The sequence below is a fragment of the Ursus arctos genome, unplaced genomic scaffold (genome assembly GCF_023065955.2).
Source record: "Ursus arctos isolate Adak ecotype North America unplaced genomic scaffold, UrsArc2.0 scaffold_13, whole genome shotgun sequence".
In the NCBI taxonomy this organism is placed as follows: domain Eukaryota; kingdom Metazoa; phylum Chordata; class Mammalia; order Carnivora; family Ursidae; genus Ursus; species Ursus arctos.
In genome coordinates this window covers 37,589,730-37,617,121 of record NW_026622797.1, presented here as the reverse complement: position 1 = coordinate 37,617,121, position 27,392 = coordinate 37,589,730, and the positions used below count along the sequence as shown (strand labels likewise).

The 27,392-nt window shown below is 34.3% G+C and overlaps 1 protein-coding gene across 3 annotated transcripts in view; it reads left to right on the top strand.

Moving 5' to 3' along the window:
• NKAIN2 (sodium/potassium transporting ATPase interacting 2) overlaps positions 1–27,392 on the top strand; it is a 941,569-nt gene that overhangs the window by 485,711 nt on the left and 428,466 nt on the right. For all 3 annotated transcript variants that reach the window (XM_057311072.1, XM_044386300.3, XM_057311073.1), the window contains exon 3: positions 17,738–17,818. In XM_057311072.1, coding sequence (XP_057167055.1) covers positions 17,738–17,818 — 81 coding nt within the window. The remainder of the gene's footprint in view (positions 1–17,737; positions 17,819–27,392) is intronic.

The window sequence follows — 27,392 nt, the reverse complement described above, 5'->3', positions numbered from 1 at the left end:
TGATTTCTTATGGTGCTATTAGTATTTCTTTATGCTTATGGTATTTTCATCAAAGAGATTTATGAAACCTCATTTTTTTGTTGCTGAAGAAACTCAGGGAGCTTTCTTTTTGCTATGGCCTGTAATGATTTCCACCCACAGGTCAGCTTTCCTGGGATGCCAAGTCTGAGACAGAGATTTACATGCAGCACATTTATTACAGTATATTCTTAAGAACAAAAAATGGAATTGGGCGAATGAAAAATTAGAACTGCAATGCAGTAGCAACACAGGAATAATTTGGTGTTATGGAAAGCCATGGTGACCTTTCATATATGTCCAAAACTGGCGGAATGATGGGCAGGCTTCTGTATTTCCCCATGGACCTGCCATTGGTTGTAGGCTGCTTACAGGAGCAAGACATGTCCTTGAGTGAGACTGAGGGACTCAGAACTGGAAGAATAAGTGCTTAATGCTCAAAGGGAGATCCAGGTGGCACACCACAGGCTTCTCTTCTGTTCATACCTTGTGCTCCACAAAGAAACAGCCCCTCTAGGTTAGTTCATCTCTTTCCCAACGTGGGCTTACAAGATTAGTGGAACAGACTGTGGCCCCACTGCTGCAGTTGATCCTGGGACAACAGTTGATACACACTGTTTCCATCCTCTACTATCCATTCTGTATGTATTCTCTGCACCTTCAGCTACCTGTGTAAGCAGTTTACCTACTGGGATAATCCACACACTCAACCCCTAGGGGTCTAAGTCACTGTTCATCATGCTTTTCAAGCTGTGGCTACTCCTCTGTTGCATTGCCATCAAAACTAAGTGGAGGGTTAGCAAGGGATGCCCCACTGTTTCACCTGGATGCCAAACATAGCCTTCCCTGGTCCCACTGACAGGTCCTTTAGCCCTGCCAGGAGGATGGCTCCTATTTTTCACTGTGGTCTCTTGGATCAAAGAGTCTAAAGTAACTGGATGGCAGCATAACTTAAATTAAGCAAACTCTTGCTTACTCCCCAACTGGAAGCATTTTACATTTTCTTCTGTAATCCAGGGCTTCTAAATCCATAGAGGCTAATTTGTGGGGAGAGGAAGCAGATTCCCCAAATTCATTTTTGGGAGTGATACTGAGTGGTTTCTCTCCTGCTTTCACTTCTCCACTCCCAGACCCATGTATTCTACCTGTTGGAGACTCCAGCACCATGTAATAGTCATTCATATAGGGCATTCACTCTCTCCTGGAGGAAGACACCTAGCCTTACACAGTATTATCTCCAAGTTAACACCTTATCTGCATATTCAAAAGCCACATGAGCTTGTCAGACTGGCAGCTTCTAGGTTCCATAGGGTTGATAGATCCCAGAAGCATTTGTTGAATTCTCCCCTTCTTTAACTATGAAGTAAGTCCTTGTCCGAGGCATTGGTGTTTTATGGTATCTTGTGTTGGTGAATCAAACATTCTCTAAACCCTGTTTTTCCAAAGCCTATAAGCAGGAAGGGAACCCATACTGAGAATGTCTTAATTTCTGCCCAGATGAATTACTTCCACTTTTAGGGTAGAAGGGATCTAATGTAATCTTCTGTTACACACTGGTTGGTGGTCTCTTCAAAAAATGGTACCATACTGGGGGCTCAGCACTGCTCTATTACTGGCAGTTTAGTTATTCAGCTATGGTTAAATAAGCCATCCCAGTTTACCAAGAGGGAAACTGTTAATAGTTTCAGTGCTACCATCTAGGCCAAGAACTATCATTACACCATCTATTCTACTGATAAGGTGTTCATTGCCGTCATTGGGAAGTGATCTAGGTTCAAAACCCCCTTTAAAATCTGCTTTCCAGGACTGCTATTTTCAGTGGTTGTTAGTTCTTCTGGTAGTAAGTTCTGAAATGGAATTCACATGCAGGTCGTTTATAGAGGAGTGTTTTCAGGAACAACACCTGTAATGGAGTGAGGGGAGTAGGGCGCTCAAAATGAGAAGTCGGACTACAGTACAGCAGCAACAGAAGCCTCGGCAGTTAAGGTCTGAAGCTGAGCCAGTTTTTCTAAATGTCCCCAGTTGAGACAAGGGTCTAGGAGCTTTGTACATTAGTATTGACCAGTCATAAAATGAGGGTTGCTCCCGGAGGTGAGTGTAATTATAAGCAAGGCAGCTCACTTTGGCAGAGAGTAATTCCTGAGAAGGGACTTGACTGTGAGCTATCTTTCAACAGGCAACACTTCTGACAGTTGGATAATGATTAGTGCCTCCATCCTAAAGAGGCACTTGGGCAGTGCTCACAGCATCCACTGAAGTCTGAGTTCTAGAATGCTTTAGATTTTATTTCTCTCAAATATGTGTTTGTCACACTGAGATTTTATACAGAAATAAGTTTGTACTGAAATAAGTTGCTAATTTTTTAACTTACATGTAGGAAAGTATATCATTTCTGTCAGAAAAGATATCATTTCTATATGACTGTGACACTGTTTATGCACCAATAAGAAATACGGCACAAGATTTTACCATTTGTTGGGATGTGTTTTCACTGTTTATTATATTCTTACCTTAAAACACCTTGTAACCTTGCATTTGTAGGATATGTGTCTCTGCTAAGACCTATGTTCTGTAGACAGGAGCAGGAAAAACCCTAAGGAGCTTACATGGGCATCCAATCCAAGACCATGGTCTCATTAGCAGAGTAGTCTAAACACCTGAGCTAAACGTAGACTTGCATAGTAATTTGATGAAGATACAATAATGCTTTTTAGAGCCAAGTACAGAACTTGATTTTTTTTTTATGATCATGTGGACTTAACTCAATTTTACCCTTGAGTAAGAGAAAACATTTTTAAAAGGAAGATGATTTTTAAACTTTTTATCCTTGAATACTATGTTTAAACTGGGAATTAGTAATTTTAGCTTTAGAATGGTTTAAAAACAAGCAAAAAACAGATAACATAACATGGTTAAACAAGAAAACAAAACAAGATAATGTAAAGATGGGAAGAAGCAAATATATCTAATGAAATGTAACTATCCATTATTAGTGCTTGCAGATCATCGTTAAGGACCTTCTTTTCAACTTTTGGAAAAGTTAATAAATATTAAGCTCTCATCCTAAAGTCATTTAATACTAAATGTACATTAAAACTTACGCATTTGGGGGCATATTTTTTTAACACATTTCCCAAGGTTCTATGCACTGACAACACATTTGATCAAATAGCATTAGTTTGCAAATAGTGTGTCTACTTGATGGTCATTCTAAGGCCTGATGTTTTTTTTTTTTCCTCAAGATATATTTCTCAAGAAATTGTGAATACATTCTTTATAAAAGAGTTCTTGTATAATGATACAAAAAGTGATTGCTAGTGCTAATACTTTTGGTTTATACCACTCTGCAATCATTATTTCCAATAAAAATGATTGACTGTCTAAGTGGCTGACATACGGTAAAACATTCTGTTTATTGCTATTGCCATTGTTGGACTAGCCCATGGGCACTGTGGCTATAAGGTTTGTTATGTGAGAAGGGATATGCTTCTCCAGAAAAAATAACAGTAAAATCACTTTGCATTCTTCCAGGAATGTTAGTTTCAAAAGCAGATAAAAATCCCAATATTTTTCAGATTATAGAAGTAGATTCATCATATAGTTTGGATTTAAACCCAGCTGTCCTAACTTCTAGATGTATCTTTGTATTAATTAATTTAGTAAATAATTTAATTGATATACCATATCAAACTGTCTTAGAATTCAAAGGGAAATACATATAACAAAAGTCAGTCTGAAAGATTCCATTAAATCCAGTCTACTAAAAATATAATGTATTTATAGCACTTGGTCCTTGTGGGAAATTATTTGACAGTTTAAAAATCTCTTTTGGGAAACAGAAAACTTCACTATTAAAATATTGGTTTGTTATTGCTGAATGACAAATTACCACAAACTTAGAGGCTTAAAATAACACCCATTTATTCTCTCAGTTCTGTAGTCAGAAGTCCAAGTGGGCTTGGTTGAGTACTGTGCTTAGGGTCTAATGAGACAGAAATCAAGATAGTGACTATCCTAGGTCCCCTGGCATAATGTCTGCTTCCAGATCATTCAAGTCATTAGCAGAATTCAGTTTCATTTGGACTTAGGTGCATGTTTCCTTGCTTGCGGTTGGCTGGGGACTGTTTTCAACTTTTCTAGAGGCCACCAACATTCCTTCTCAAGAGGATTCCTGCACCCCCAAAACTGGCAAGACACCTTAAGTTCTTGATGTGCTTCAAATCTCTCTGAGGTCCCCTTCTGCCACCCGCCAAAAAGAAGTTATCTACTTTAAAAGACTTATGATTAGATTAGGCCCGCCTTCATAATTACCCTATTTTAGGTCAAGTCTGCCTAGGGCATAACAGGATCACAAGAGTAATAGCTCAACATATTCACAGATTGTGGGGATTAGGGTGAGAAATATGTGGGGGCACCATTTTGTCTACTATTAAAATCAGAAATAAAAAATGAATTTAAGAAAGATGCTAAATTGATTTTCAAATACACACTTTGTTCATTATCATTTCACTGATGAATCAAAGTTTACACTTAAATACAACTCATAAAGTAAACCTTTAACTTGACCTTTTTGTCCTCAAAAATAAATGAAATCAAAAGAACATTTTTATTGGACACTGTTACTATTTGCAGAATATAAATGCATAGCCAAAAGATGCATAATCTAAAACTTAATTGTGCTTTGCATTGTACCAAGTGCTTTTAAGAGATTTTTCCTTTTACATTGATTTAAGAAATAGTTCCTATGTTCTGTGATAATTTATTTTAACTCCTCTGAAAGTAAGCTTTCTACATTCAGTGTCTCTTATGTAGTATGCATAAGTATCTTACGTACAGATATTTAACTGATTAAAAGTTTGGTGATTTTAAGTTTTCCTCTGAAACACTGAATAGCATTTAGATTTGAATATGTGGTTCTCTGGACTTCATAGCACATCAGAACTGTTGAGCCCAAAATACGAGCTTAGCAAGCAGCATTCATCAGATGTGGTATGAGTAGGATTTTACTATTGACAGTATCTAACCAAGAAGACAGGTATTTAGAAGACACACATCACACGAAATATTGTTAAATATCTATCCTGTCACTTATGTTGGCACACACACAAAAATGTACCCAGTAAAAATTTTGATGGGAATCTTATCCAAAAGGAAGTTAGGAAGTTGTATTATTGGAGTGATACTAAATGTTTGGAAGAACTTGATGATTTAGCCCACACTTAAAATCCAGTGTCCTACAGGGACAAATACCATCTGATTTCACTTATATGTAGGATCTAAAAAAACAAAACAAATGAACAAACAAACCTAAAAACAGAAACAGACTGGTGGTCACCAGAGATGAGGAGAGGAGGGTGATGGTCAAAATGGATGAAGGGAAGTGGGAGTTACATGCTTCCAGTCATGGAATGAGTAAGTCATGGGCATCAAAGGTACAGCATAGGGAATATAGTCAACGGTATTGTAAGAGCCCTGTATGGTAACAAACAGTAGCTGCATTTGTGGTGCACATACCATAACATACAGAGTTGTACACTCACTATATTGTACACCTAAAACTAATGTTCATTGTGTCAACTATACTTCAATAATTTTTTTAAATCTAATGTCTCACAAAAGGCCCAAGAAGAATGAAGCTTCCTTAATGTGTCAGTTTAAAAGAAAAAAAAAAAAAAAAAAATATATATATATATATATATATATATATATATATATATATAGTCTTGTCTGTATTTGGACATTTTTAAAGCAAACACAACAAATAACCATTTTTTTAAATTTTTTTTAAGATTTTATTTATTTATTTGACAGAGATAGAGACAGCCAGCGAGAGAGGGAACACAAGCAGGGGGAGTGGGAGAGGAAGAAGCAGGTTCACAGTGGAGGAGCCTGATGTGGGGCTCGATCTCATAACTCCGGGATCACGCCCTGAGCCAAAGGCAGATGCTTAACTGCTGTGCCACCCAGGCGCCCCTACAAATAACCATTTTTAAAGGCCATTTAGTAGATGTATCATACCTCCCAATTAGGATAATTTACATATTTTAGAAGGGTGTTTACCTTACTCTTAGAATTGCTTTCAATTTGAGATGAAACCTAGGAGGACAGAAAAGCTAAGAGATTAAAACCTTTCTAGTTGAAAGAGATCATGTTTCCAAGTCCAGAGGAAAAAAATAATAGACTCTGTTTACTCAATCAGCATTGTCAACTACCACACACCTACCACATCTTAGTGAAGCATATTTATATAAATTTTGAAAATGTCATTAACTTTTTACTTATGACTCATAAAAGTTCCTGTTTTCTTTATTTTAGTGTTTTTAATATTCTTCATAACAGTTTTTCTTCTTTCTCAAGACACAGATGTTTTACATTTCAAATGAGAAATCTAACACTAAGTATGATATTTTTCCTCTTTGTATGTTCTTCATCTTGTAGATGGTTTGTAAGACACTTCATCTAATTCACGCTCTTCCTCTGTGGTTATAGTCTGAATTTTTTTTTACTTACTTTTACTTACTTTGGTTGTAAGACTAAGTTACACTTCTGTGGTTCAATATATGTAGTCTTATTGAAAGAAAGGATTGGGTATTTCTCTAGAAAACAAGAGACTCATAAGAAATATAAAATACCAATGATTCGGGGCACCTGCGTGGCTCAGTCGTTGGGCGTCTGCCTTCGGCTCAGGGCGTGATCCCAGTGTTTTGGGATCGAGCCCCACGTCGGGCTTCTCCGCTGGGAGTCTGCTTCTTCCTCTCCCACTCCCCCTGCTTGTGTTCCCTCTCTCGCTGGCTGTCTCTCTCTGTCAAATAAATAAATAAAATATTTTTAAAAAAATAGCAATGATTCACTTTGCATATAAAAAATAGCATGTGCATAAGTTTCAGTAGCAGATAATTCAGTCCTCTAATTCTTCTCTACTAACAGAACCCCAATTTTGTTTAGATATTTAAATGGTCAGCAAAGCTCTCAGGGAGGTCTTATCTCTGGGGTCGATGAATGGGGAATGAATTACAGTTGGTTACAAACATGATTATTTCAATTTTCTTTGCCAGTGATTATATTCAGAATAAGCATATGACACAGTTCCAGCTAATGAGATGTGAGGAAGTCTGCTGAATACCTCTGGGAAAACTTCCCACTTCCAAACTTCATATATTAGAAAATATTTTTTAAAAACCCTGGTATTTAAACCTATTTGGTTCACTGTGTTACTTGCAGCCAAAAGCATTCCTGATTGAATAGTTGTTTTTCATTTTGCTTTCATTTTTATCCATCCTACAAACACAGTCCTGATGGTAATGGCTTTGAGCCTGGTCTTTGAGATAGCAAGTGAAAAGTTGTTTAGTAAATTAAAAAAAAAAAAGAAAGAAAGAAAGGAAAGGTAATGAAAAGTGCTTCTAAGATGGAAAAAACACTATAGTTTTAATTCATTATTAATATTTAAAGATGTATTAACATAAGTAAATTTGGAGCTTCACTATTTAAACAAATATTTGCAATCTAAAAAGTACCAAGTACTAGTTTAGAATACTGTAGGAGAAATACATATTCATGTTTACATTTGTCCATTAAGTTGAACATGGCCTCTTTGATTTGCCGATGTTAGCTACAATTGTCACACAATTAATTGGGTCAGCTATGTGATACTCCAAAACATCCTTTAGGTGACTATATAGAATATAAAGACTTGTGCAGAACTAGCTATCCTATTGATCAGGTCAGACAGACTTTATTTTTGATACATAAGCAAGCATATCTTTTTAAAAAGAAATTGTGCATTATAAATGTCTTCCTGAGTGGAACTTCCCAGTAATGTCACAGCTAATAGATTACAGATGTGTTGGCATGTTGAGTCCTTCAGGGACCTCGGGTGGCCAAAGCCCCTGAATCAATCATTTCAGCAGCAGGCTATGTCCTTTATTTACATTAGTATGCCTTACAAATAGTATCATTGTCCATGTGTGCCATGAATTGTTTCCCGAAGCACAGTTTGAAGGCTATAATTCAATATATGGATAAGAGTACGTCTTCTTTAAAGTAATTATTTGCCATAAGAAAAGAAGATTCAACATTCTTAGGAATCACAGGATACATTGATGAATTAGAGTCGTAGATGGCATCAAAGTGGTCAGAATGGTCATAGGAATATGCATATACTTAAATAATGTTTTCCACTTAATCCTCTGGGCCAGATGTCACAGTAATTTACTGTTAAAATATTTGCTAAAAAGTGATACAGAAGAGGATTTGGTATAAATACTGGGTTGGCAGATACTGAGTAATCAGCAATTTAACACCTCTCCAAATTTTCAAGGCCAACTGTGATGGTTGATAAATTTAGGACTGCTATTTGTTTATTAGAATTTTTAATATTTTTAGTATCACGTGATCAATTATCCCAACTAAAAAATACCAACCCATCATACTGATAATGGTTATCACTTGTTTTTCCTCTTCCTTGCCTTCAAATTTAGTTGCAATAAAACATTCCTTGAAATTATATATTTTCCAGGTACTTAACTCATTTTGACACTTTTTGCAAGTCTGGCAATATTCAGGACTGTCAATTTATTGATTTCTGCATACTAGAACTTTATGCAGTAAGTTCTAAAAACAATAAAACAACCTTATATTGTTAGAATATTGGAAATATACTAAAAACTGATTGAGACTCATAAAACAAGCGTACCTCATTTTCTATTATAGGTTTTCACAGCAATTACATACGGCAAATAAGTTTTAAAAAGTATTTCTGTTTGCATGCCATTCAAACATTAACAATGGACAGATTCTGAAGCAGTGATACAGTTGCCCAAAGGGAGTGGATCTCAATTTTGAAGGTAACTGCACATCTCCACTAGGCATTATAATCTCCAGCGTTACATTTCATTGACAGGGAGATATTGGAGGACAGAAGACTTGGGTGGATATATTAGTTTTCTACGGCTTCTTTAACAATTTACCACAAACATAGTGGCTTAAAACAGCAAAAATTCATTCTCTCTTAGTTCTGGAATGCAGAAGTCTGATATCAGTATAACTGAGCAAAAATCAGGGCTCACATTACCTCCAGAGGCTCTAGGGGGAAATATCATCCTTGCTTCTTCCAGCTTCTGGTGGCTGCTAAGATTCCTTGGCTTGTGGACACATCACTACAATCTTCAAGGCTGACACCTTCAAATCTCATTCTGTTCTATTCACATTACCCATTTGTTTGTGTGTGTAAAATATCCATCTGCCTCCATTTATAAGGATATATGTGATTACATTTGTCCCACCCAGATAATCCAAGATAGTCTCCGCATTTAAAAACTTTTAATAACATCTGCTAAGACTTTTCCCCTTCCTCCCTTCCTTCCTTCCTTCCTTCCTTCCTTCCTTCCTTCCTTCCTTCCTTCTTTCCTTCCCTCTTTGTTGGCTACATAAAGTCATATTAATGGGTTCCAGAGATTAGGATGTCAGTACCTTTGGGAGGGCCATTTCTCAGTCTACCATCTTATATGTGGGGAGCAGAGGAACAGCAAAGTAATGAAATAAAGACAGTGTTTCATGTATGGTATAACAATTTTCAAATTCACATGATGTTAGTTTTTTTAAAAATACATTATAATATCATCTTGACTGATCTTCAAACACCAGAACACCAGACCTAAAGGCAATTTCATATACTATAAGTATTATTGGGCTAGTCCAAGAAACTTCAACACAGGGCAAACCACTCTTATTAGAGTTAACTGTGATTTCCAAAACCAATGAGATCAGTATACTTGACTCTCTAATTATTTGCTGACTAGCAAAAATACTGTTTTTGATGTCACTTTTAAACACAAGTGGTGATGATTATGTGACAATAAAACAGAAATTGCCTTTTTAATAGTTTGAGGAAAGATTCTTTTCTCATTGCTTACCACTTTATAATCTTTGTATTACACATCAACATCTAAAAACCCTGCTTGACAAAAAAATATCAGTGAATAAAATCACTGATTCTTAAACTGTACAAATTTCAGATTTTAACTGTAGATTGGGAATTTCTCACTAGTTTTATGTTGTATTAGCTGTTCAAATCTCTTATTTGCATACATCAATTAGAATATTCCTATATAGCTTGATTTATTTTTATTCAGTATCAAAAGCCCTTTCAAAGGAATTCTCCTAGCTTTAGGGCTGTAGAGCTGTAAATATCTGTGTGAAATATTTTCAGTGAGTTAAAATTCGTCGTATACAGATGTCTTCATGCTAAATGAGTATTATTGTTTTTTTCAATCAAAGGGAATTACTTTCTACTTTTTGCTTCAAGAAGAATAGAATACCTTTGGGGATACTGCTTTTATTTGGAGTTGCATAAAATTTAATAGCCATGTTTATATGTTCATTAAAATAATGCCCATTGGATATTCTAACATTTATAGTCTGTCTTAGAAATAGTCTGTGTAAGCAAAATATTTTCAAGAATGTTTTAATGTGTCAAACTAAGCATTCTAAGGAAAATCCAGATTTATAGGAATTGATCAAAAGAGAACAATAAGCACAAAAAAAGTTAATTAATAGAGAATTAGTTGAATAACTCATAGTTTATCATTGAATTGACATGTCTGTTGCAGAATACGCAAGGTGGCTTTTTAATCAAGTGGAAAAAAAATCTGGTAACAATATAGAGCAAGATTCCTACTTAATTTAAACATATATGATACCAGTGATTATGTCTAAGTATGGTATTTTCCAAATTTCTTTTTTTAAATGTTTAAATATTAAATATTTTCTACAATAAGAAATTTCTTGTAATTGGGAGAGAAGCATAATAAATCTTATTTTAAAATGAACTAAAAGTTATGCAGTCTTTAAAATATCTAAGTAAATATAAAATCACAAGGAAGTTTAATCATACGATAGCAGCATTGGTAAAAAATGAGATGGTAGAAACCAGCCTTCCTTTATGATCTGCAACATGATGTATGATTAGAATTGGATTTCTATCCAGTTCTGGCTAATTAACTGATCAGAGCCTTCATCCCTGGTCAAAGTAGAAGTTGTAATACCAGTGTATTTTTATGTGGGTATTTCTCTTAAGGGACAAGTTTTTATAGCATGGCATAGATATAACAGGATTTTTGAGTTAGGAGACAGAATTTAAATCATAAAGCAGCCTGTCCCTGATCATAAAATAATCAAGAATTAGGAAATTAGCTCTTTTCTGTGGGCCACTTTTTCTCTCTCTCTCTTTTTTTTAAATCATAACAATGAATGAGGGATTGATGAGAATGCCTGAGCAGATTAAGTGATACTACAGTTGAAGATGATAAAATTAAGTTACAATGTAATAACTTTGAACAAAAGATGAATATAGTCTACCCATTTTGACCAAGGATATTTGTCTTATGAGTATACATTTATATTTATTAAAGCACCTGACTATTAATAATTCTAAACCGTTGCTTAAAGGAGTTGCTTTTAAGATATGATTTACTAATATAATGCTTCTTAAGAATGCTTCTAACACAGTTTACTAGAATGGATTACGTTATTCCTTTTATGTCAGTGGCACCATATTAGTAAAGTTGATGAGCTGATAGTTTTGCTTCATACTAAAAGTAATCATCCTTAAAACATTCCTATAGATTGCATCAGTTGCATATCAGTGATAAATAAAAATCATTTTAGGGGATTGACTTAGTTATATCCTTGTAATATTTCTCTACAGCATCTATTATAGTCACTTGCATACAGCTGGTGCTTAAGAAAATGTGAACTGATTCACTGGCCCAACTCCTTTCCTAATTAAACATTTAGGGCATCATGTGGCCAGTGATTGAACTGCATTACCGTCTCTCATCTTCTAATCATTACGGTAGTATTACTGAATGATAGTTTTCTAAATTGTAATTTTTAAGAGAAAGTCACTAATATAATTTAGTCCATTCATATATTTATATATGTTTGCGTGAGCATTTTCTCTTCCTCTCCCTCTGTTTTCTTCTCCCTCCCTCCTTATACACACACACACACACACACACACACACGCTATACCACTATTTTTGCGGTAAACAAAAAATATAGTCCCTGCCCTCAAGTAGTTTATAATCCAACTGTAACCTGTATATATTGATAGAAGGGAGGAAGGGAGAGGAAAGAAAGAAAACAATGAAATAGTTTGCAAGAAGGATGCTCTTCGAAGGTCCAAGCAAAATTATTTTCATGCATAATATTTTTAAAAGTATAAGTTATAATGAAACATAATTAGAAATGTATTAGAAGATATTATGTAATTAGAATGTAGTTATTATTCAATATTTCACCCAGTAACATTGTGCATGAGAAATCTTATACTATCAAAAAAATGGCTAAATAAACAAGAAACATTTCCTTTGAAAAATTGGATTATTATCTAATATATTATTCCAATATGTTTTACTCTCCCTAGACATACAAGAATAAGAAGAAAGCCAGAAAAATTTAAATCTCCTTTTCAAGGAATGCTTGCTTTAATGGGAAACTCTTTTTTTCCTGAAATTGATTTTAGAATCATTGTGAATTAGTAAGAAAGTTAGAAAATCCATTTGTCTTAATAACCTCTCTTTTCCAGAATTTTTGTAGAAAAAAAGGTATTTTGCAAATACAGTGCCATAAAGATTCCAGTTTTCCTCAAAATAATTTATAAATTGAATATAATTCAAATAAGGATGAAAAAGTTGTATCTGTGTACGTGTATACATGAAAACTTGAGAAACTAATGCTAAAATTCGTATGCTTTGTGTATGTTAAATATACTTTATAATTCAAAAAATAAAGACTTTAATTAGGAAGCTTTATCGTAAGAGAGAGGTAGGAAAGCAATGGCAGTGTCATTAAGGTGTGACTCATTATTTTCCAATAAAATGTTTACCAGCCTTCTAGTCCGAGGCTGCAACTTGCTAATTATTATGTAACCATGGCATGTAATAGCACCATGTCTGAATCTGGCCAATATTTTGGCCTGTCACGATTGACAGCCTTAACTAATTTTTATCTTATGCAGCTAATTTGATTTTATCATTAGAGCCACAAATACAACAGGGAAACCACGATGATTCAATTACTTTTCAGCTGATAATTTTTACCATTTAGCTGGAGACTCAAGTTAAATCAGTCTCTCCAATGTTCCACTTAGGGCTACAGAAATCAGCCCTTAAAGAATGAATTTCATCATACAATGGGATTTTTCTATCACCACAGTTATCTCATAGTTGTTTGTTGGTTTTTTTGAACCTGAAACATGAAATACCAGATTTCTTTTTCACAGAAAAAGAAGGTGATATCTGGCAAGTGTGATACTTTGTTATCCTGTTAGGTTACCTCTCCTGGGCAGGCCATCCTTTTCAATTATATTAAAACTGAGCAATTGTCGATTATATCACATCAACTGTAGCTGTAGCAACTGGGAAGAAGTTAGTACAGATATTCATACTCTTAAATAATTATGACGAGTAATTTTAAGAACAGTGTGGAAGATAGGGTTTAATTGACAAAAAATCACTCATAGGCCAGATTACAAGGGGATGCAAAATCTATATTTAAGAAACTAGGCAAAATTCATTTAGAGAAAATTTGATTTAGGCAAATGCCAACTACTAAAGTGAGAGAAGCAAGTATGAAAAATAAATAAAAAGAGGAGAATGAAGAAAAGGGAGAAGTTAAATGAGAGAAAATTAACGAGTAAACTTAAATGAGATAAAGCCTGGGTTTTAGAAAATGCAAGGATTACCCCCTATAGCATAGTGTGGGTTCCTGTGTTTATTAAAGGCATCACACCGCTAAAGGTGATAATTCTCTTTTGTCAATCTGTAATGATGTCGAGTTCATTGTGAGGCCAACTGGTTTGTAATGAAGTATAGGATGAAATGAAAATTTTGCAAGTAAATGCAAAGATATGGAAAGAATAGTTGTTATGTTCCTTCTGGACATATCCTTCTAAATTACTCTGGGAGAAAAGGGATAAAAAGAACAAAGTTGGTGCCCGCATGGCTCAGGAAGTTAAGCATCCGACTCTTGATTTTGGCTCAGGTCATGATCTCAGGATCTTGGTATCAAGTCCCACGTGGAATTCTGTGCTCAGCAGGGAGTCTGCCTGAGATTCTCTATCTCTCCCTCTCCCTCTGCCCTCTATGCTTTCCCTCCCTCTCTCTCTCAAATGAATAAATAAATCTTTTAAAAAAGCTATTACTAATAAATACGATAAAACAACTCATAAAGCAAGACGTAGAATGCTTCATAATTATGTAGGGTGCTAAGTCAGAAATAATAAATTATAGTTTTAATGAAATTAAATGAAGAAAGATTTGTTTCATAAAGAGCTATTGATCTATCAACATTGGCATTAATGTATCAAAAAAGAACATTCTAGAGAAGAATATGTGGCATTCAGGAAAACAAGTCTAGATTGCAAGTTCAATTAGAAGAATGTTTTACATTGATGTGGAAAGTATATTTTTAGTATCCTAAGGAGATAAAAAAAAATTGGGAATTACTGCTATGTTATTTAAAAAAGAAGTGGTAATATAATCATAATAAAATGGCAGCAGGTAATAAAGAACTCAAATATTGACTATTTTCAAATACTCTGTCATTCCATCTTTATATAAACTATGTGTGTTTCCTCCTGTTACCAAGGAGGAAACTTTTTACATTTTGCATTTTACATTTGAGGAAACTAAAGTATAGTGAGACCATCTGGCATGAAAAGAGCCACAGAGTTCCCAAGCGACAGAGCTTGACCTTAGGTCCCAAGTTCTTAATCTCTATGTGCTATTCATTTGCTTGTGACCCATTATTTCACCTATCCTTCATAAAATTATTAATTTGGGACTGAAACATAAATTTTTCAGCTTGTTTTTTTAACCAAGCTAAGTATAATCTAGATCTGCACATATGCATTAAGTATAAATGATGTCTAAATATATCTGGATGAAAAGTCCAAATTCTTATATATTCAGTATATAGTATTGAAGTAGTGCCTATGACATGTGTACCTCATGGATGCAGATAACCTTTTCAGCATTTAAGGAGCTTAAAATATAGTTTTGATTGTGAAACTGAAAAGCTGCAGCATTGGTACTCTTAAGTGCCCCATCAGGATGTATGCCTACCAATGACAATTTTTTTTTCAGAAATATTTAATATATGTAATACAGTACATGTTTCATCAAGTCTTACCAATATTTTACTTATTCTGCTTTACTTATTCTTACTTTGGCTTTCTTTTTTTATTTAAGATTTTATTTATTTATTTATTTATTTATTTATTTATTTATTTATTTATTTGACAGAGAGAAAGAACACAGCAGGGGGAGCAGCAGGCAGAGGGAGAGGGAGAAGCAGGCTTGCCAAGCAGGGGGCCCGATGCAGGGCTCGATCCCAGAAGCCTGAGATCATGTCCTGAGCCAGTGTCAGATGCTTAAGATTAAGCCACCCAGGCGCCCGTACTTCTGCTACTTTGGCTTTTAGAAAATAGTGCTTATTTGGCTTCCCATCATAAATAAGGTGGGAAAAGTGTATCACCATTAACAAAGGATAGGATAAAACACTTCAGTCAGTCCTTTTATTCTTTTTATAGTCATTTAAACCAAGTCACCGGAAACTATAAACACTTTTATTTTTTTTCTTAAACTGTTACCTTTAAAGTATGACCCAACACTTCATTATATTTCTAAAACTCAGATCCAAATCTGTCAGAGTCAAATAAGTCTAGATTTTTAGTTGTTTTTTTAAAACTGTAAAATGAATATACACTTTGCAATACTGAACAAACTTAAATATTCTTTGAATCTCTGTTTTATAACTAACATTCCTTGCTGCAGCCTGTCTAGCTTTTTGACCCTTTCCAGTCCCCAGCCCTCACCTCATACAGAACTCTCAAACTCCTTCTTTTGTCTTGGACCATTTAGTTTATTGCTCTTACTTTATTCTCACTGAGCAATATACATATTCAGCAGTTAGATAAATCCATCATCTGGAAAACAGCTGAGTCACTATTTATTATTACATAAACTCATCGTGTAGGACCCTTACTCCTCACACTACATATGTGATCGTAGTATTCTCATTAAAACCAGGTCTGGGACAGGACAATGGGTTCTCCATCTGAAAATAGTAAAATTTTCTCTGTATTATTCCTCATCCGTTCATTGATTTGCAAAATACTTTCTGAAGCCAGTTTTGTACAAAGTTAACAATTTAGGGATATAAACATACGTTTTAAAAAGCCCCTTTTCTCAAGGAGCTTATGATTGGTTATTAGAGGAAAATATACAAATAATTAGGTATAAGATATTTGGAATGAAATTAAGGCAAGCAAGATCTCATTGGGGCACTTGTTGGGCTAAGTCAGTTCTGACTGGTTATCAGTCAGGAAGTCATATTTAAATTGAGCTTTGGTGAAAAACAAAATATTGGTAGGTGTTAAAAGAAGTACCTAGGGAAGAGAAAAATTATTAAAGGATAGAAGAATAACATACAAAATGGCACAAAAGTAAGAAATAGCTTTCTCTGTCCCCTCAACAACAAGTAATTTGAGGTGCCTGTAATCCCTAATGACATAAGAGATGAACTGAAACGTGTCTGAACAAATAACATGTACAAGATCATGGAGGTTCTTGAACTATGAAATAAAAATCTGGGATTGCACCATGTAAAGAATGGGAGCCACTGGAATTTATTTAGCAGAGAAATGACATGATATCCTCTTGTGTTATTTTGTAGAATTCACACCTGATGTTTTCCTTGTTTCCAGCCCTTTCCATCAGAGCCCTTATAACCTCCATACTTCTATTTGGGAAAGTCCACCAAATAGCTTGCTTCACCTCTTTGGAAGGTATTTCTTCTCTTCTGTTAAGCTTTGCAGGACTTTTTGCAGGATAGTTTATTTACTTCTCCCATCTTTCTTCCTTGTGCTCAGACTATACATCTTTTTATGATTCTTGTATAGTAACCATTTCTTATCTGTCTCCATCACTTGACTTGAATTCAGGGAGAATTTATCTTTGTCTTTGAATCCTCAGTGTCCTTCTAGCATGTTGCCCTCTAGATGCCTAATACATTTTAGTTGACCAAATGCTGAGAAATATATCTTGTTAAGAAAAATTTGTCATAAGTGATGAAAACACACTGAATAGCCAGCCATGTAAAATCAGAGATAATAACTCGATGGTCGCTGTTAATGGGAGATCATGAGAGAATAAAAGAAGGTGAAGAGAGATAGGAAAGCAAGACACCAAAGAAATAAGGCTGTTTAGATGGGACTGAGGCATGGGGACTGATTTGAAGATGACACCAGATAACTTGGAGAAAGGTTGTATATTATCAAGCATGGGGTTGATTTTGCTAAAGGAAAATATGAGTCTCTTTTGGATGATTTTTATTTGATCTATCTGTCGGAGCATCTGATTTTGTTAGATATCTGGAAAACATAATCATCCCTCCTTAAAACATAAATATGGACTACTATATCTTTTGTATAAAAGCCTTAAAGGTATCCCTAAGCAAGTTTGGGCTGCAATGAGACCATAACAGAAAAAAAATCAACAGAAAGAAAAATATGCACCTCAGCCCGTTCCTTAGAAGCAATATCTAATATTTTCCACTAATCTTAAGATTTGGGTGTTCAAAAGTTTGAGTTCTATTTATATCTTACTCAGCTGATTCAAAATTAATTTTATGTTATTTCTCTCTTGCTTTTCTGCAGTATGCTGTCTGGCTAGTCCTCTGGGTTACCTGGAATGTGTTTGTTATCTGCTTCTATTTGGAGGCTGGGGACCTCTCAAAGGTAATTTGCCAACTGATTTGCCTGAGTCATCAGTAGTGTGTTAACAAGCCTCTTCCTAAATAAGGCAGAGTCTCACCCTGCTCTTGTCACTTAGATGCACCTCGAATGAAGGTAAATTGAAAGATGTCCTCATCTATATATCTGCTTTTCTACCATCAAAGATATGTTTTAGTTTGTTACAAAAACATGCTTTTATTATTTTAAGCAAAACTAGTGTGAAATGATGATTACATTCACCATGCTGTGTATTTTTAAAACATTGGCTGTTGAGAGATTTCTGAAGCAGAATAGGATTTTTTTCATTTTGAAAATTTTTTCATTCTGAAAAATTTGAGTTTTTGAAATCACTTAGTTTGCTTATTACTGTCCTAAAGGTTTTCCTGCTCGGACCCAAATAGCAATGCAATAATTCAAACAATTAATGGATTTTAGTTGAATAAAATTGTTACCAGAGGGCTGTAGTTAATTACATAAATGAAAAAAATAAACATTCTATTCTAAAATAGTCTAGGAAACACTTAAAATACTTACTTTTTCAGATAGGTTTTTTATTTTGTGCTATCCTCATGTGAGTATGTTTATGTTTGCTTGTGTATGTATATTACTGTTATATTTCTAACATGAATGCTTTTGCTATTGAAATAATGTAGTTTTTGGATCTCTAAAACCAGCATCCTTCTTCTATTGGAATGCAATTACCAGCAAATAAGCCAAATGAGATAGTCATTCAAAGTAGTAGTAAATCCTGCTTAAGATACTTGAGAGAGTTGCAAACTTGTCCTTCTTATTAACTTTTAAAGACAGATTTTAAAATGTTCTATACCCTTTCCTTATTAGAGCAGAAAAACCCTGCAAAGATGTTGGCATTTTTAAAATCCAGAGATGATAGCCTGCTTTAAAAAGTAAAAAGAACTAGAAAGTCGCCAGGAAACACCCTTGGAGGGCTTTATATTTTAGAGGGTGGGAGATGGGGAAGGTGATAATACACATTTATAATCTAAGCATACAGGAGCTTCACAGAGTACTCTGAGCACTTTCAAGGAAGCTTATTATTTAACTGTGATGTGGCTTTATATCGAGTATAAATAATCTTGATTATTTTGTTGAATGGCAAATGATGAAGGATAAAATAAGAGGTGACGTTATGGCATGAGATAAAACCAAAGCTGCTGGAACCTGTGGTTTATGATCCGATTTTGGGCACGTCCTTACTGTGGCCTTCTGCAAAATCTATGCTGGTAGATGGCATTTCTGTGATTCTTGCCAGGCATTGTCCTCCACACTCTTGGCAGCAGGCAATCCTTTCCCGAAGATGCCGTGACCAATGAAAAGAAATTGTTCAGGTGACCATAAGAAGGACGTAGACAAGATAGCTGCTTTAAAACTCATTTCCTCTGTACCAGAAAAGCACACTTGCTTCCCAAGACTTGAATCCCTTACCCAATTTATACATCCCTGCTGCTCTGTAATTCACTTTGTTCAAAGAAATGCCATACTAAAATGATTTTTAATGGTATTTTTTATTTTAAATAATCACCCTAAAAATTGGAAGGCATGTATTCAGATATATTGGCTGAGTGAAATAATCTAGTAGATCAGAGTTTGTAAATTATATATATACGAAGAAGGAGAGAGGGAGATTTGAGCCAAGCTGGCTGCAGAAATGTTCTGTGATTGTGCTCGCTTCTCCACGTGATCACTGCAGGCACAGAATAAAGCCTGTGATCTCCTGACCTCAGACATGGGCACTGAATCCACAGTGAGGGCACATCCTAAAACATTGTGGTTCAAGACGGTTGCAATCCAAATGACTAAGAATTCTTCTAATGCACATAGGCAGGTAGTGTCTATCCCTTGGAAATGAAGTAGTTAATATTCCCTTTTTCTTTTCATCTTATACACCAAGGCAAGGCTCCGCAGAGCACATGAAAATTTAATAATTTCCTTTTAACAAATAATCTAAAGGAAAACCATAAAGGGCAAAGTTACATAGTTATCTGTACTGGGTTTTTCCCTCCCTTTCCTACTCAAAGGGTTTGAGAAAGGTGTATTTCTACCATTTAATTTTTTAGCTTCTGCGACTGCCTCACATTCTTCAAGTAATGCAGCACCAGAAGGAAGCAGTGGTGATTGAAAAAGGTACAGATAGATGAAAACTCAAAAATGGGACTCCTGAAACTGTTGATAATACTAGATTGCAGAATATAAACTGTTTCCCTCACTCCACCAAAAAAATAAATAAAAATAGTTTGACCACAGAAGTGGGCCAGTTTGAGGCTGAGGGAGAAATATTGGGAAATAGAATCAAGGAGGACATTCTGTAGTCTTTATATATGTGAAAGAAGCGTGTATATTTCCATACAATTAAATGTAGAGAGGTGATTTCTTCATAATGAATATAGGCAAGAAGTGATAAAAAGTGATAAACTATTAAGGTTACTTTAATTACCTAATAGAGTTCAGAATTTTGTGTTGTCATTTTCCACAGTGTCTTTTCTGCTAAGCTATATGCCAGGTACTTATGAGCGATCCAGAGATTAGGGTCATTAACCAACCCGGTGTATATATTCAGTGATGAAATGGCTTAATCGCGATAATATGACACACACAGAACTGACCTGTTTGATCTCCAGTTTCCTTAATACCGATGGTTGTATAGGTAATATATTTTGTTCATCAAAAATTCTGTGTAAACCCAACGCTATTATTAAACTATCAATTAGTATATTTTAATTATTATTCTGATGAGACCCAAGGGGAAATAAAACTAATCCACCAGAGAAACTGATTTTTAAAAATTTTATCTCAGTGAAATTAACAAAATAATGGGCATTAATGTACAACAGTACATGATAGCAACAAATAAACATTTATATTGCGTAATAATTATTTCTACAGTATTTAAAATAATGATTTAGATACTAGTGTTATAACTAAATATCCTAAAACATCCTACAGTGTGTTACTTCCTGGGTTGGTATTCTAATAGACGTTCTGTTAAGAAAACAGAGATGACATTAGTTTGTAACCCAAAGTGTCTGCGAACTTTGTAGGCAATTGCCTTTGAGCATTAAATGTGACTTGGATTATTGGATTAATAGTTTTGTGAACTCCTCATGTAAATAGTCTTATTATTGTTGCATTGTCTTATTCTGGGCAGTTGCGATTCTCTTGCTCACATATCAAATAGAGAGAAATGGGAATTAATCCCAGATATCAACTGAGTTGACTTATTTTGAAAAGAGATGGGATCTGCTATTTGTTCTGTAGTAATTTTGAACTTCAAAGTGCATAGCAGTTAGAAGGAAAACACATGTAATATGGCAGTTTACCTATTAGGTTCAGCACCTGGGAAAACGAAATATATGAAAAAGTTTTGAATAGTAATAGACACGGAAAATATATAGTGGTCTTCAGGTTATCTGTAGAAATCTGTGTCCTATTGAATATGGTACAATCGTAAATTATTCTGAAGCTGAAATTATATACTAACACTTTTATTTATATGGCCATTTTGAGCTCTTAGTTTCTACTTTTGTAATTTATAGGGCAACATTAAAGAATGAAGCACCTGTCTTTAGAAATAAATTTACAGAGCCTAAAGAAGTAACTAAGGGTTTGAGTTACACTTAACACAACCCAATTTGTTTGTGTTTAACTCTTTGAGAATCGGGATGCAGATACATATCTCTCAGGCTTCATTATATTATCAGAAACTTATCTAGTTAAACATAGCCTAAAGCAATTAATTATACCCAGTGATATGTATGTTTCAGAATGAACACATTTAAGAGCAACTTTTAGAAATCTGTGATATTTTAATAATTTTGATAGTCACTTCTAAGATCTAGATATAAATTTTCATTTTAATAGTTTGATAGATTAAAAAAAACATGTAAGAATGTGGGCTATTTAAGCTTTGGGGAATAAAATTGCACTCTTGCAAATGTAAGAGACGGGAAGAAGATAAAACCTGTCACACAGTATAGGCAATAGGAAATAAGTCCTTAAAAGCAGATGCAAGTACTGTGTAGAAAAAAATATGTACTATTGCAACAATCCCAGTTTTATTCCTTCTATAAAAAAAATATTCATATAAAGAGGTATCTGATATTTGGATATCTTCTACTCAAATCAGTGCTTGTATAAAACTTTGCTTTTATGATTTTATACAGAAAAAGATGGTATGGAGGGAAATCTGCTATAATCGTTTTTAATATAATTGGTGCTGTTCTTCAATAAAAATGTCTATGTAATTATTCATAAAAAAAGAACACCTCTGGTAATTTATTTAAGACTAAATTTGACAAATATAAAGAGGAAAGTTGATTGGATTTTTTTTTTTTTTTTTTGCTTTTCTTACTGTAAAATGTATATAGTCTAAGAAAACTTCACTTGACTATTACTTAACTAACAGGAAAATTTTTCATTTCCCAACCATCAAAGTAGATTTTGCTTTAGGATATAGAATAAAAATGTCCTACATGTTATTAAGAATTAAATATAATGTAATTTTGCCCCCCAAATAGAAACAAACCAATGTATTATAATTTGGTAAAGCCATCACTGCCTCTCTTCTCTTATTTTCTTTAATAGTGTATTGAATTAAACTGCCTATTTTCTTCTTCAGTTCTCTTTGCTTACTTTTTCCACTTCGTTTTAATACCCCTAAAGTGAGCAATAGGGTCCTTGAACCTTTCTACTTCTCTGTCTACATTGTTTCACTTGAAAATGCCATCTACTGTCATAATTTAAATTATCATATTTGCACATATATCTACCAGATTTATATCTTCAGTTCTGACCTTGTTGGTAAGTTAAAGTACCACATCTCTTTCTGTTGGTGTCATGTCAATTCCATTGTCACCTTAAATTCAACATGTCCAAGAGGATTTTTCATTATTCCCAAAGAATCCAACTTTGTTAATTCACATCTGACTCAGAGAAGAAAATAAATGGCAAATTATATTTTGAAAAATGAATGAAAAGGAAAAAAATAATTTGGCAGAGGGGGACCTACAGAAATATTTATAGTTTGACTATGAGATGAAGCAAGAAATAGACTTTTTAAAAAATGTATAGTGTTTGTGTGTGTGTATATATTATGAATTAAGACACCAACAATTCATTAACAGTAGTGAAGTAGAGTAATGGTATTCTGAAAAGGTAAGTAACCACAAAGAGATGGGCTGACTTCTTAAATATGCTGTACCCTGGGGGCATTTGCTGATTCTGATTAGGGAAGGATGTGAAGAATCCATGCTTTGAACCCATAAGTGACTATTTCTGGGGTATTTATAAATCAGGATAGCTTTCAGAGAGGTCCTCGAGCACATGGACAATTGTTTGTTTTGTTTTGTTTAGGGAATTGATGGATTCTGTAGGCTAAAAACATAAATAAGAATATTAAAAGCAGAGTAAAAAATTTGGGGCAGTCTTACAGATTAGAAATTGAAGATAGGAGTGGGGCTCTACAGAATAAACTCAACTTATTAGAGCGAACCAGGGGCAAAGGAGAAGTATCGCAAACATTTCCAGAGCTAAAATCCAGGCTCAATTCAGTACAGTCCCTAATTAAAATAAGTTGATCATCCATTGCTCCATCTGTCTTGTTGAGGAAAAAGGAAAACACCTTAAGACAAAGATAGCATTATCTTAGTCTTTACAATTTATTTTTGTGCATATCAGGCAATTGAAAATTCCTACACATGCTAAAAGAGAGAACCTCATTACTGAAGGTGAAGAAAAAGCAGACAACTGAGGCAGACCAAGAGATGATGCAAATATTTTAATTACCTGTTAAGGACTTTAAAAACCAACATATTGAAGAAAATAATATATTTAATATATTATTAAGAGATAATATATTTATAGATGAAGAGATAATATATTTATAGATGAAGAATTTACCCTCACAGAATCGGGATCTATATATAGAATCAAGTGGTAATTCCAGAACTGAAAAATATAATATTTAAAAGCAAGAACTCATTAGGTGTATGAGTTCTTGAAAGGTTAGAAGACAAGATTGGTGAACTGAAGGGTAGGTTAATAGTAAATATCCAAACCAAAGCACAGAGTTAACAAACACAGAAAGGAAAGAATAAAACTATAAAAAGAATGTCAGAAAAATATAGGGCTCAGCTAAAGGCTTAGTATACAAATGTTGAATTTCCAGAAGAAGAAGAGAGATAAAATTGGACAGAAGCAATATCTGAAGAGACAATGACAGAGAATTTTTCAAAACTGATTAAATACATAAACCCACAGACTCAAGAAGACTTTCAGATCTCAAGTGGAATAAATATCAAGAAAACCACATTCAGGGATAGCATGGGATCACTGTTGAAAATCAAAATCAAAGAGAAAAATCTTAAAAGCCATCAAAGATGAAAGACCCATTGCCTTTAAAGGAACAACAAAACGACTGACAATTGAACTTTCAGCAGAAACAATGACTCTAGAAGGCAATTGAATGACACCTATAAAGTGCCTTAAAAGCGGCAACCTAGAATTTCATTCCCTACAAAAATATGGTTCAGCAATAAAGGTAACGTAAAAGTATTTTCAGGCAACAAGAACTAAGATAATTCACTACCAGCAAACATGCACTAAAAGAAATACAAGGAGGGCACTTGCGGTGATGTACGAAAGTATCGAATCACTATATTGTACACCTGAAACTAATATTTCACTGGATGTTAACTACACTGGAATTTAAATAATTTTTTTAAAGAATTTATTTATTTATTTATTTGACAGAGATAGAGACAGCCAGCGAGAGAGGGAACACAAGCAGGGGGAGTGGGAGAGGAAGAAGCAGGCTCATAGCGGAGGAGCCTGATGTGGGGCTCGATCCCATAACGCCGGGTTCACGCCCCGAGCCGAAGGCAGACACTTAACGGCTGCGCCACCCAGGCACCCATAATAATTTTTTTTTAAATGAGGCAAAAAAGAAATACTAAAGGGAGGTCTTCAAGTAGAGGGGGGAAAAAAGTCCCAGAGAGAAAAGTGGAGTTTCAGGGAAAAAGTTAATAGAAAGGATAAATATGCAAGTAAAAAAAACACAAAACCATAGTAGTAAAGTCTTTTGGAATTTAAATGTATGTGGAACTAAAATGCATGACAACAGTAACACAAAAGGTAGAAAAGAGTTAAAGTGTTCTAAGTGTCTAGTATTAGCAAGGAAATGGTAAAGATAATATTTATAATAGATTATAATATTTTAAGGATTAATAATTTCTGGTGTATTGACTAAAAGAAAGCATAACTTCCCAAAACCAACTATCAATGAAAAAATTAAATGATAGAAATAGTTAAATAATCAAAGTAAATCTAAAGAAGGAGAAAAACTCACAAAAACAAGGAGGTGAAGAAGAAAACAAATACCAAGATGGATGCTATAATGTCAGATATTTCAATAATTACATTAAGTATAAACCAAATACTTCACTTAAAAGACTAAGACCATCTGTCTGGATAAGGACACAAAACCCAACTCTATGTTATATATGAGATACACCTTAAATATAAGGATTTAAATTTAAATTTAAGAAAAAGTAGACCGTGTATACCATGTAAACACACAGAAAACATCATGTCATTCTAGTATCAGGTAAGGTAGTGTTTAAAGCCGGAAGTAACACTAAAGATAAAGAGGGTATTCCCATAATGATAAAAAAATTCAGTCCATGTGAAGATATTACAGTCAGTATTGCCTGAATAAAATAATATAGCTGCAAAAAATATAAAGCAAAAATGGACAGAATTAAAAGGAGAAATAGTCATATCCACAATCACAGTGGGAGATTTTTAACACACCTCTCATCAAAATTCAAAAGTACTTAGAATATCTACAAAACACAATTAATACACTTGAACATATATAGAATGCTGCACCTACCCATGTAAAATGATGCATATTATTTTCAAAGGCACAAAGACTATTCAATTATAAAATGAGTAAAAACATAGAAAAGTCAAAATATAGGGGCGCCTGGGTGGCATAGCGGTTGGGCGTCTGCCTTCGGCTCAGGGCGTGATCCCGGCGATCTGGGATCGAGCCCCACATCAGGCTCTTCTGCTATGAGCCTGCTTCTTCCTCTCCCGCTCCCCCTGCTTGTGTTCCCTCTCGCTGGCTGTCTCTATCTCTGTCGAATAAATAAATAAAATCTTTAAAAAAAAAAAAAAGAAAAGAAAAGTCAAAATATAGAATTATTTGCAATTATTCAGCAAGTATTCTCTGATCAATGTGGAATTAAGCTAGAAAATCTGGTACTGCTTAGAAACTAAGCAGTACGTTTCTAAATATCCAATAAACTAAATAGGTTGGAATGTAGATTAGAAAATATTTTGAACTGAAAATCCGAGGCAATGAAGTTAAAGAGGAGCTTACAGTAAAACATTTGGCCTTACACGGAGATGTTAAAAGAGAAGAAATGTTAAAAAATTAATGATCTAAGCTTTCATACCCAGGAACTAGTAAAGGAACAGCAAATGAAACCCCTCAAAAGTAGGTTTGACATAATGAAGAAACCAGAGCTCAATGTACATATAACAGAAAAAGAAATCAACAAAGCCAAATTAGTTTCTTTAAAAATATTAATAAAATTGTTTAAAACCCTATCAAAAGAGGGGGCGCCTGGGTGGCACAACGGTTAAGCTTCTGCCTTCGGCTCAGGGCGTGATCCCGGCGTTATGGGATCGAGCCCCACGTCAGGCTCCTCTTCTGTGAGCCTGCTTCTTCCTCTCCCACTCCCCCTGCTTGTGTTCCCTCTCTCACTGGCTGTCTCTATCTCTGTCAAATAAATAAATAAATTCTTAAAAAAAAAAAAAACCTATCAAAAGAGATCAAGGGGAAAAAAATAAGTAAAAGCACATTTTGCTAATATCACCAAGGACCCTACAGATTAGAGTATGTTATGAGCAAAGTTAAACCAATATATTGAACAATCAGGATGAAAAAGACAAATTCTTTGGAAAATACAACTTGAAATAAATTTAATACCTGAATAATCTCCATTAAAACAATGAATCACTCCCCCCTACAAAAGATTCTATCATTAATTCAAACATTTTAACAGAGGGGAAAAAACAAGAACAAAAACAAAACACTTCATGCCCACATGGCTTCACTAGTGAATTCTTAAAAACATTTAAGAATGTTCTAATACCAATCTCACTCAAATTCTTTCAAAAAATAAAGTGGGAATGCCTCCTATCTTATCTTATGAGCCAGCACAACATTGCTTACTGAAGATAATGATATACACATTTGACGATCTGAATTAAAATGTAGTAAGGTAAACAAAAATAAAGAAAAATTCTAAATATCTCTGTATAACTATAAATAATTATGAATTATTTTTCACACTGTATTATAATATTTACTTATATTTCCATCTCTCCTACTAAACTTCAGTATTTGCCAAAAGGCCATATGTCATCATCATTATTCAGGAGAATGTCTACCACTGAGCTACTACATAACAGGGAGGAATTATAGAATCAATTAAGAGCATTTTCTTTTTTATTTTTTAAAGAGCACTTTAGATGTTTATAAACAAGCCTATTT